Here is a 12,086-nt window from a genome sequence, read left to right on the forward strand (position 1 = left end):
CAAAGGGCATGGATATTTTTATGCTTGTAAAGCTAGTTTCTTAAAATTTTTCCTAGCTAGAATGTGTGTGGATTTGTGTTTATTTCTAAAGTATGGGACATCTGAAGAGTGGAAATAGGTCAAATATTATAAGCCCATGCAATGTTTTTATATATTTTACAGAAGACTTTTATAATTTAATACTCTTTTCTTCAACAGTCATTACAAGAACACCTGAACTAACAACACTGTCATGTAATTAAATAATTACAGTCAAATGCCCCAAATGCTTCCCGTTTTAGTAGGAAATATATAAAATATACTGCACCCATGAAGTGAGATCATGATGTACAGTATTTTACGGTGTTTTTATTTGTGTTCATTCTTTCAGAAACCACCACATCGACCACCACAATCTCAACAAGTAATAATGCTGCAATTGATTGAAGACTCATCATATGACTATGCAATGTGTTTTTTATTGTTCTTTACAGAAGTGTTTTATAATTAAACACTGTTATTCTTTAACAGCCACTGCAGCAACAACTCCATGGACAGGTATTTTTTATCGACTTTTGAATTAATAGTGCATTTGTGTCGGAATTCAGACTTCTGAATTTGTGTTCATTGTCTCGTCAGCACCGGCAATATTTTATCCATTCGGCGCGGAGGCAGGAGACACTGAAATTCTTGAAAACGGTGGCGATACCTCATACCTTGTTGTCTTCTCCACCCCATTTACGTACTTTGGCCGCACATACAAGATCACATACGTGAGAATCCAGTTCTACTGCCAGTCTAATATGAATGCAAATGTTGTGATCCGCCAGTTCATAGTTTACTGCTGTATTTAAACTGATTTCTCTTATTTCAGGTTAATAATAACGGACTCCTTACATTTAGCCAAGCTATACCAGAAACAAACCCTTACCCTTTTCCCGCATATGGAGATGAAGATTACATTGCTCCGCTCTTGACTGACCTTGATGACCTTGGTATAGGTATATATTCGTATCAGGAGTACACCAGTGGAAGTGTTCTCACTCGCGCCACTCAGGATATAAACCAGTATTTCCCTGGAAGGGACTTCACTGCTTCTTGGGTCTTTGTTGCAACGTGGGACTATGTGCTTACAGGGGATATGAATGTATTTAATCAACACTCAGGCCCGGTAAATAGTTTCTTTCTTTCTTTTTTCAGGGACAAGATTGAAGGCTGTATAAACTATGAATCTTGATGTTGTTTCTTTTCTTTTCAGGCAATCACCGTTCAAGCGGTTTTAATTTCAGATGGTGGTTTTTCTTTCATTCTGATACATTACGGTGACTGTGCTGCGATACCAACTGCAGTGGGGGTAAAACAAATATTACAGTATTGAAATAACGATTTACTAGCTCTGCATGTAATAACATTTGATTGATTTTAATAGGCTGGATATGACACAATAGACTCCACTGACTACTATCAAATTCATTATGATCCAAATGGTGGCTACTCCATCCCAATCCTCAAGAACACGACTAACGTAGGTGTTCCGGGGCGTTGGGCCTTTCTTGTGAACAACAGACCAGGTAGGACTTTAATCAAAATTATGTGTTAAATTAGGCCTGTCGCAATAATCAATATATCGACTTATCGCACAATATATGTACATGACCTCAATAATTTTTGGTGATGCAATATATTGCCCATTATATTTACATAAAAATTAATGTCACCATGTTTTTTGCATTCCACTTGCGCCTGTGACTTTTGCAGCTTCTCGTGCATAACGTGGTGTAGTCTGTGCTAGTTCAAATTTAAAAAATGCTTCTACAAAATTTTCATCTGCAGATATGGCCTTGTTTAGGGATCTGTGCCTTTGTGCATACGGACATCTGACTGCTAAGTAGGGATTGTGTTTTTCAGCAATACAGTGCACCCTTAATTTACAGAGAAAAGAATGTCCGGGAAAAATCTGTAGATGGAAAAATCTCCATACAAGTTATTTGTGAATTTTTCTTATTTTTTAAGGTATCTAAAATTTTGATACTTGATTTCCATGATCTAAATATTCCTAAGAATTAAAAGTTTGTTGTCATTTGAAAGGGTGTTGGCCTTCTTGCATTATTATGCTTTTATATTATGATTATATATTCAGTGGCATAAAATGGTCTTAAAATGACAATAATATTGTTTATCGCAATTATTTGTGGGGCAATATATTGCACAACAAAAAGTTGTTATCGTGACAGGCCTAGTTACCATTATCAGTTTGTTTATATCATGTTAGAATGTCTTTTTATGTGTGTGTGTCCTTTTAGAAACCGTCATAGGATTTCAAATGAAACTTCAGTCCTTTTCAGACCTAACACAGAGTGGAAACATTGATGCTGTTTTGCAGAAAGTAAGTCACACTTTTCATAACTACAGTCATTTGGAAGTCGTTGGAAGCCCTTTTCTGTCTTAGAGGGAACTTAGAATCTTACATATTTGAATTTGTGACTTTCTCACAATGGCCTTTTCTATTTATTACTCTGGGAAATTTTACCAGTAACTATAACCAGTAGAGTAGAATGGAAATAAAACACATTTTGATCGGTTTGTCCATCTTTGTTTCAGATAAAACAAGAGCTGATCAATCATGGAGTGTCAAGTAACTTTGAGCTAAAGTTAAGAAAAGTCAAAAAGACATAGATGTAATACATGGATGGGAATTAAAACTCTCAATGCCGTTGCCATTGAAGATGTAGAAAAAACTGATGTAGATGTAGAAACGAGAGGAATGTCACTCCACATGAAGGGACCCTTTGTTTTCTCACCCTTCAACGTCATCAATTTTTTTAACACATTAATCACTGATGCACAAACATGATTCAGCACAAATAATGAAATGATGTATAAAATGAATTATATACCATGTTCATTTAGCTTGAATAATCATTGATTTTGCTTTTTTGTCCCACCTCCTGAAGAGTTACAGGGGTTTTATCTAATCAAACTGATCTGTAGTATGTGAACAATGAAATTAAACCTGTTCTTCATCTACTTCTCCATTTACTAGAAGCATTACTCATCCAAAATTCCTTCACGTAATCTACTTACTCTGAAAATTGTTACCAGTACTTTAGTACAGCAGTTTTCAGCTGGTTTTACACAGATGGCAACATAACGTGCAAACCCCTCATATTTAATGTAGTCTGGGTCATCATTTTAAAGTTTAGTTTTTGAGGATGAATGCATGTCATACAACCTGTTTATGTTGGCACCTGTTTAATTTGTCTTTCTTCTGCTAAGTTAAAGATGGTTTGATGCCAAAATAGTGTAGAGTTTGATCTGATGCCCAGCCTTTGACGTCAATTACAAACAATACAGGAAGCTTTTTCTCCTTTCTTTTTCAAAGTTCTGCTGTCATGTTCAAAACTGCTTTCATTATCACACATAAATGATACGCTCCAAACACTCCCAAGATATTTACACTTGGGTTCATGAGACAGGCTTAATAAATATGTAATCAGTAGTGAAGTATTTTCATACAGAACATATTACTTGGTAGATTTGTTTGTATATCTTGCTGCATGCTATATATATATTATATATATAGGACAGGATATGAGACCAATTGTGACAGTGAAGAGTTTTGAGAACATTTACCTGTGTGTTTGTGTAGTAGAACACATGAAGAAACTTGATTTGGCTTGGCATAACAAATGCTTTTTTTTTCCAGCTGACTAACAACAAAAAACAATGACAGCCAATTAAAATCGAGTTCTGAGCAGTGTAGAGTAGCGCTTGTTGTTTGTCATTTCTCCGATCACAAATGCAGACATGGTTTTATGTTTACGCGGCGCGATGCAACGCAACGCATAAAATTTTTTTTAAATCCGTAATTATGTCCCCACTGGATGCCTCGTTTATAATAGGTTTTATTGTTTTTGTCTCGTTGCTCCGGGATACGGCATCACAATATGGTAAGGGGCATAACATTTCCGTCACACGCTTGAGGAATTCGGCCAATCACAACGCACTGGATAGCTGGCCAATCAGAGCACACCTCGCTTTTCAGAACGATGAGCTTTGTAAAAATCGATGCGTTTCAGAAAGTTGGGGCATAGAGGAGAAGCAATAATGTACAGTATGTGGAAAATAATGTTTTTTTTTAACCTTAAACTACATAAACACATTTCATTACACCAAATACACCAAATAATGTTCTTTTTTAGCAACATCATATGACCCCTTTAAGATGTCTTAATGATGGATTTATTTGCAACTTTGTACTTCACAAGATGTTAATTGATGGACTGGAATCATGTGGACTCTCATTCTTACGACACCCATTCACTGCAGAGGATCCGCTGGTGAGCAAGAAAGACTGTTTCATACATCAACAAAATTCTCCTACAGCAGTTACATTGTGCAAGAGTGCATAAGACTGTTTTTCTTTGCAAATTACAGCATGATCTTTATGGTTTCTTGATTTAATCTAGCACAAGGAATTCACCCATTCACAATTTTAATGGGATGAGCTCTTGACAAAAGAAAAAACAAAAACAAACAAAATAGAAGTCAATGGAGACTCTTTGTTGTTTAGCTTGAACATTGAGTTTTGTGAGTATTGTGAAAAGTTCAGTTGTTGTTCGCCTGAATGCATTTGACATGCATTCCCTGAACATGTCCCTCCCTTTGGTGCTATGATAATTAGGGCCAGATTTTAACCTACAGCAAGTGCAAGAACGTACTCCATATGAAGCCGTCTGAAGTAAGTACTATCTAGCTTTTTGTCTATATGGTTTGTTTTGGTAACTTATTTTCTGATGATATGTATATCAGGGTTCCTACACGGTTTGGAAAAGCATGGAAATCTGATTTGAGTAATTTCCAGGTCTTGAAACGTATGAAAAAAAAGAAAGCAGAGCATGGAAAAATATTTGAATTTCCAGACTTTTGCGTGTTAAAGCAGACCTAAGGCCTTAAAAATGTGATGTACTGCCCTAACAAAAGGAAACTTTTGAACACTTTTTTTTAACAGTACCAGTCTTTTTTTATAGACCCTTGAACTTGGCAAATAGGACAATGCACACAGCCGTATTGTGCCATCAGCCCATTTCGTGCTACGGTTTCTCCGTTACCATATGGGATGTGTTAAATTGGACATTAGGCCTTGATATTAGAGGTACTACCCTAAGGAAAGCCAAATTTTGAGCAAATAGAGCTCTATTAATTAATGTGCAATTTTATTAGTATGATTCACGAGTCCACACTTACATAATCGGACTGAGCAAATAGTAAGTATATTTGGCGTGCTGTCCTGACGGAGAGCTCCGAGCCCGGAATATAGCCAGAACCTAGAGAACCCCCATCCCTGTCTGGGATGAGAATAGTTAAAAGTGAGGAGTTGGATATATATATATATATATATATATATATACACGTATCGTGCTAGTTAAGTTCATTATCTAGACGAGCTCCACCTGTGCTGAATTGATTGATTATCTGAACATGCTCCTCCCGAACCTTGTTAATAAAACATCAATTGTGGCAGTGACGCAGAAATGAAATAGGTTATATATAAAACTAAACATTGTAATTTGTAAGCATGCTAAAAATTCCAGTGTGCATTTGAGTATTTCCTCGAGGGCACAAAAAGTATCTTGTGTGCATGCAAAAGTCTGTTTTTTTTTTATTTTTTATGTGCTCTGTGTTGTCACTTAGAGAAAATCAATGAAAAAAGAACCTTAGAAAATAAAAGTATTTACAGATGACTGTACTACAGTATCTACCAAATGTAAAGCTGGAAAATAATACTTTATGGACCATTTATATTAAACATGGTCTGAAAATCTACTGAGAGGGTTGGACATTTGAATCTGGAAAAGTATGAGATTTTGAAATTAAAAATGTGTAGGAACCCTGTAATATGATATTGTCTTTTTTTAATCTGAAGAGACAAGTGTTCATATAACTTTTAAATCAAAATAAGTATTAAGATGGCTTTGTTCTCTTGTGCTCGCTTGTGTTCTAGTTGCTCTGTATGAATTTATAGCAGTGGCATTCTGGTATCTCTGACCTCATCCAAATATTTATTGTGAGAATGTCTCCAGTTTCACATTATCTGCTGGTGTTCATATCAGTCCTGTCACTGAGTGAGTTTTAACATCCATTTGAATAATGTCCTTCATTATATAGCAAAGACATTATACTTTCTATATGGAATCGTATTCAAATGTAGTCTTTTTCTTCAACAGGCAGGGTAACAGAGGCACAGACAGGTAATCGTTGACCTTAGAACTAGAACATATAAGTCCAAATGAACTGTTTGAAGCTTGAAAAATGTAAATTTTTACTTGCAGCGCCGGTGATATTCTATCCATTCGGCTCAGTGGCAGGAGACACTCTTAATATTGCCGTTGAGGATGAAAACTCCACGCTTATCAACCTGTGGAGTCCTTTTGTGTTCTTCGGGCGCACGTACAACAGGACATTTGTGAGAATCTAGTTCTGTTAATACAAATGGTGAATGATTCAAATGTGGCATGGACAACTAATATCTTTTATTACCTAGGTTAACAATAACGGACACCTTACATTCAACCAGTCTTCATCACAGTTTATTTCTCATTACTTTCCCATCAATGGAAGGGAAGACATCATTGCTCCCCTCTGGACCGACATTGATGTCAGTATGAATGGCATAATCTCATATCAGCAGTATTCAACCGGGAGTGTTCTCACTCGTGCCACTCAGGATATAAACCAGTACTTCCCTGGTCTGAGCTTCACGGCTATTTGGGTCCTTGTTGCAACTTGGGATAGAGTTGCATACTTTTACCACACTGGCACGGTGAGTTAGTTTGTCATAACTCCTCCAGGCTCAAGGTTACAAATGTGATATTTCCAGAGATGCATGACAATCAATGTTCCCCAACTTTGCAGGAAACATCGTTTCAAGTGGTTTTGATTTCGGGCAGTGATTTGTCTTTTATTCTCATGAATTATGGTGACTGTGCTGTGGCATATAATATTGTGCAGGTAAGACAAGACTTCTGTATCAGTGGAACAAATATAACTTGATAATTTCTCTCAATAATTTGTGTTTTCCTTGTTTGTACAGGCTGGTTATGACACAATAAACTCCACGGCCTACTTTAAGATTCCTGGGTCAGACAATGGGAGCTTTACTCCAAACCTCAAGAACTCCACCAATGTCAATGTTCCAGGCCGATGGGCCTTCAGGGTGGATGGTGGACCAGATCAAAACAATCTACAAGGTACACAATTAATTTGTAGTTAGGTGTGGCATAATAACAAGGTTCCTGTTGCTCAGCATGCACTACAATGCCAAAGTCACTGGTTCAGTTTCCAGAGAACATGCATGTTACTGCAAGAATTTATATCTTGAATTCCTTTGTATAAAAGCGTCTGCCAAATGCTACAATGCAACCAGATGCCAAATGTACCCAGAAACAAGCAAACAAACGTTTTAATAGTTTCACCCTCAGGCCATACAAGAGTTTGTTTCTTCATCAGATTTGGAGAAATGTAGCATTACATCACTTGCTCACCAATGGATGCTCTGCAGTGAATGGGTGCCGTCAGAATGAGAGTCCAAACAGCTGATAAAAACATCACAATATCCTGGCCCCCCCACAAGCTACGCCTATGGGTGGGGTGTCTATATATACACTACAATTTATAAGTTTAATATAAGTTTCGATTGCTGTATTAAATTTAGACCTGCTCATGTTACATCATATTTTATTTTTACGCGTTTTTACAGCGTTGCAATCACACACGATTCTGTTGGGTTTAGGAATGCATTAGCCAATCAGAGGCGTTCAGGTCAGACATCGCTGAAACCCCAGAGTTTTGTTCAGACTGAAACTCGCGAATTCCAAACAGCTGATAAAAACATCACAATAATCCACACCACTCCAGTACAAATAAGGTCTTGTGAAGTGAAAAGCTGCGCGTTTGTGAGAAACAAATCCATCATTAAGGTGTTTTAACTTTACACTGTTGCTTCTGAACGGTTCCAAAAGGTGCTTGATCTGTGCATATTTCTCTTCTGATTCAATTGGAGAAAGTAATATTTTGGATGGAGGACTTTGAAGACTAACCAGAAGCAATGGTTTGAAGTTAAAACACAGCATAATGATGGATTTGTTTCATACAAACATGCAACTTTTCGCTTTACAAGATGTTAACTGATGGACTGGAGTCGTGTGGATTACTTGTGATGTTTTTATCAGCTGTTTGGACTCTCATTCTGACGGCACCCATTCACTGCAGAGGAGCCATTGGTGAGCAAGTGATGGAATGCTACATTTCTCAAAATCTGTTCCAATGAAAACAAATTCTACACCTTGGATGCCCTGAGGGTGAGTAAATTGTAAGCAAATTTTCATTTTTGAGTAAACTGTTGGGTTTAGGAATGCATTAGCCAATCAGAGGCGTTCAGGTCAGACATCGCTGAAACCCCAGAGTTTTGTTCAGACTGAAACTCGCGAATTTCCTCATCATAAGCAACAAAGTGCAGATGTACGAACGATGTAAGTTAGAGATTCATTTATCATACCGAGTATGGACAGCTTCATTGGTTATAAGAGGACTTATGAATGTTTAAACACTAGCTAGACTGACTGTTCTCATTTAGTGTGTTCTTTCACTGCATGATTCAGTCTAATAAAATGCATTTAGAATGCAAAATCTGTTCCAATGAAAACAAATTCTACACCTTGGATGCCCTGAGGGTGAGTAAATTGTAAGCAAATTTTCATTTTTGAGTAAACTATTCATGTGATTAATTAAACATACTGTTTATGTGTGCATTGTTTCTCTTAGAAAATATAATAGGAGTTCAAATGAGAGTTACTTCATTTTCAGACCTAAGAGAGAGTGCAAACATTGAGACTGTTTTAGAGAAAGTAAGTTGCATTTGCTACAGAACATAGTATGTTGTTATGCAAATTATGGTGCTAATAGACATTCTGATCTTTCTGTCCATCTTTATTTTAGCTACAACAGGAGCTGATCAAGTACGGTCTGCCAAACAGCGTCAAACTGAACTTAAGAATGGTGCAAAAGACACAGCCGTAATATCAGCCTCATACAAGGAAAGAAATTCTAACAGAGACCTGTTCATTAAATCTCTGGCATCAAATATACCTACCATTAAAATCTTAACTTACAGGGAAGCAAGAAAACAACAATAAAAAAAATAAAAAAAACAGATCGAACATGTGAAAACCGGCGTCTGCAGGAATGTCACTCTACAGGAGGGCGAACATTCATGTGTTCTCAAATGCAAATGACGTGTAGCAGGAGTTTAACCTAGATAACCTAGAGTATAGGCCTATGAATAACTGAAGTAAACCTGTTCTTCCTCTATGGCTCCATTCGCTAGAAAATTATAATATTTACTGTAATATCAACCTTTCTTGATGAGATATTGAAGCAAGAAGCAGTTTAGCTGTTATATAGTGAAGCATTTTGCTATTCAGCTTTAGCTTTGAATTTTCTCCTCGGAAAAGGTTGATGTTACATCCTGAGGTGTGTGGTAACTGTAAATTAAAAATGTCTATAATGTGATTTTAATGAATATAAAATATAATGTATATGTTCTCACCATGAGGAGACGGACGCATATTGAGAGTTAGTGAGATACTTACACTGTAAAGATTGTCCATAAAATACTATTCCAGTCTTTTTACTTCAAAATGTCATACTTAATTCAGAGTCACTGACTGTTTCTTTATAATTAGTTGTGAGATTTGTTTCTACACCAATTTTTTTTTCTTCAGTGTACATGAAATGCTAAAACTTTGCAATACAACCAATTGTTTGTGATTTTATTAGATTAGGAAAGGAGATTCTTTATCTTCTAGTGGTAATATTATGGGCTCAGTTTAAACTTAAACCGTTTAAACTATTATCTGATTACACACACAGGCCTTTTTAATTCAGAAATCGCTGACATGGCTCAAGAGTGACATTGCCAGTGTTAATAGGCCTACTGTACACACAAAAAAGCCCACATACGAGGCTGTTTCAGTACATGCTGAGTGGTCTGTTGGGTAAATTGAATCACACGATATGTCTTTTTACATTTTTTTTATTAAAACACTACCTACACTCAAATACACCTCGTTTTTAAGTTACAATGTAAACAAGCATGGAGAAGCATTTTATTTCCGTGCTCATGTCAAGGTTTTAGGTTGGTGGTGAGATCTCAATTTGTTTAAATATTTCCCCATATATCTGTACTTTTATTACAGTGACGGAGAAAGTGTCACTGTCTCAACCTAAGCGATAGATATCATATCACAGTGAGATTTCCGTATCAAAGATCATGATAAAGTCATGTCTCCATCTGCTGGTCAGACTTTAGAAACACATAAGATTACATACTGTCCTATTCTTACCCTATTTCATGCGTTCATGTAATATATATATTTTTTAATAAATCTTTATATATTTTATATTTTTCAGTATTTTATTATTTTAGTTAATCGTTTAGCATAATGTTCACAATTTACCTTACTTAATTTAAAAATACATACATACATTTACATTTTTATACATTCATTTTTTTTCACGCTATGCTAGACTATTTAATTGCAGGTAGTCATGCTAACGTAAGAACCGTTTTTTCTTTACCTTTTTCTTCTTCCTCTTCTTTTTCATTCATTTATTTATTTTTTTGTCAAGAGAAATATTCACTGTAAATTGTGTGGCAACCAGTATCATAGATTATGGAAAAGGTTATGCATGACTACTCAACATCCCATCCAGCAATAGTAAAAAAAAAATACACAAGAATATGTATTCGTAAAAATCAAGAAAAAAATCAAGGCTCATAGAAAAAGTGTTATTTCCTTTAAAAGCAGTATTCGAATTGGGTGGGGGTGGGGTCATAGGCGTTCCCAAAATTCAAGATATAGGGGCAAAAAAATTATATATATACATCATTTCAAATAGCTAATCATTATCACACAAAGAGTGCCCTTTTTTCCGCAAAAATCACAAATTTGACATTGATTTTATACAACAGTTCAATAAACAAGAAGTTAATATTAAGATACTTATGTTTTAGACACCATATTGCCTACTTTTGCTCTATTTTGCCAACAAAAATGGTTCCAAACAAAGCCACAGCACTGTTTTGCGTCTGGTGTTTCGTTCCTGAATGAATCAACTGTTTAAATGATTCGGTTCAATCGCAATGACTCACTTATTAACAGTGACTTGCTGCCACCTACTGGCGGTTTTAATTTCACATTTAAAGTACCTTCTCATTTTTTAAAAACAATTTCAAATATCAGTATTAACGTTTTAGGATTAAAATATCAAAACATTATTTATGCATTTGTAACTGCAGATTAAATGCATCCATGTCTTGCATTAAACAGTGTGTATATGCATCTAAATGCCACTTCAGATGCAGCTTCTGAATTTTGTTGGTAATGATTTTATTTGTTTGGTAACAGCCCCAAATGTCGTATTATTGTAAATTACTTTATTGATTAAATGTAGCCTAAGAATTTTACACAGTTTGACACAATTGGACAAAGAAAAAAATATGGCTTTACAAAGGTAAAAAGTGCCCATAAAGGGTAAAAATAATTTTAAACTTGTTGGAAAATATAAATTTCTGTCACTGCTGTGAACTGACCACCACACAGAGTCAGCTGTCCATGGCAGTGCTGCAGCGCAACACACTCAGCAAAATATCGTCTGATTATCATTATCAATAAAATCCCAGAAAAATATGGCACACCCCTAGGCTAGATATTTAATTCTTCTTTGCTTAGTGATTGTTTGGTACACCTAATTCACTGATCATCGTAAAATAAACTTTTATCTAGGTTTTCTCAACGATAAAAAGGACAAGACAAAAAAAAAAGAATAATATTTAGGCTATATAAGGTTGTTTTTTTTGTTTTAGTTTTTTTGAAGGGGGCGTGGGGGGGGGTCTGGTTTTTGGGGACCCCCCCAAGAGGTTTGACACAATTCGAACACTGTTTAAAAGCATTATTTTTCCTTTGGGCGAGAAAAATAAATCATAATAATTCGAATATTTTTTTTTACTAAATATAATTAATATGGAACTTTACATACATAGGCCT

General features: G+C 35.7%; 1 protein-coding gene across 1 annotated transcript; it reads left to right on the plus strand.

Moving 5' to 3' along the window:
- Window positions 1-333: 333 nt before the first annotated feature.
- On the plus strand, window positions 334-9,279 carry LOC107724372 (nidogen-2-like; the record flags this gene model as incomplete). Its single annotated transcript, XM_016533281.1, has 16 exons — window positions 334-403; window positions 511-537; window positions 619-752; window positions 854-1,150; window positions 1,238-1,333; window positions 1,409-1,550; window positions 2,283-2,365; window positions 2,581-2,652; window positions 6,005-6,104; window positions 6,207-6,230; window positions 6,312-6,445; window positions 6,524-6,802; window positions 6,895-6,990; window positions 7,073-7,229; window positions 8,803-8,885; window positions 8,977-9,279. Coding segments are annotated over 16 exons (1,875 nt in total), but the record flags the coding sequence as incomplete, so codon positions are not given.
- Between the last annotated feature and the right edge of the window lie 2,807 nt (window positions 9,280-12,086).

This window comes from Sinocyclocheilus rhinocerous, unplaced genomic scaffold (assembly GCF_001515625.1).
Source record: "Sinocyclocheilus rhinocerous isolate Xijiao unplaced genomic scaffold, SAMN03320098_v1.1 scaffold3169, whole genome shotgun sequence".
NCBI lineage: Eukaryota > Metazoa > Chordata > Actinopteri > Cypriniformes > Cyprinidae > Sinocyclocheilus > Sinocyclocheilus rhinocerous.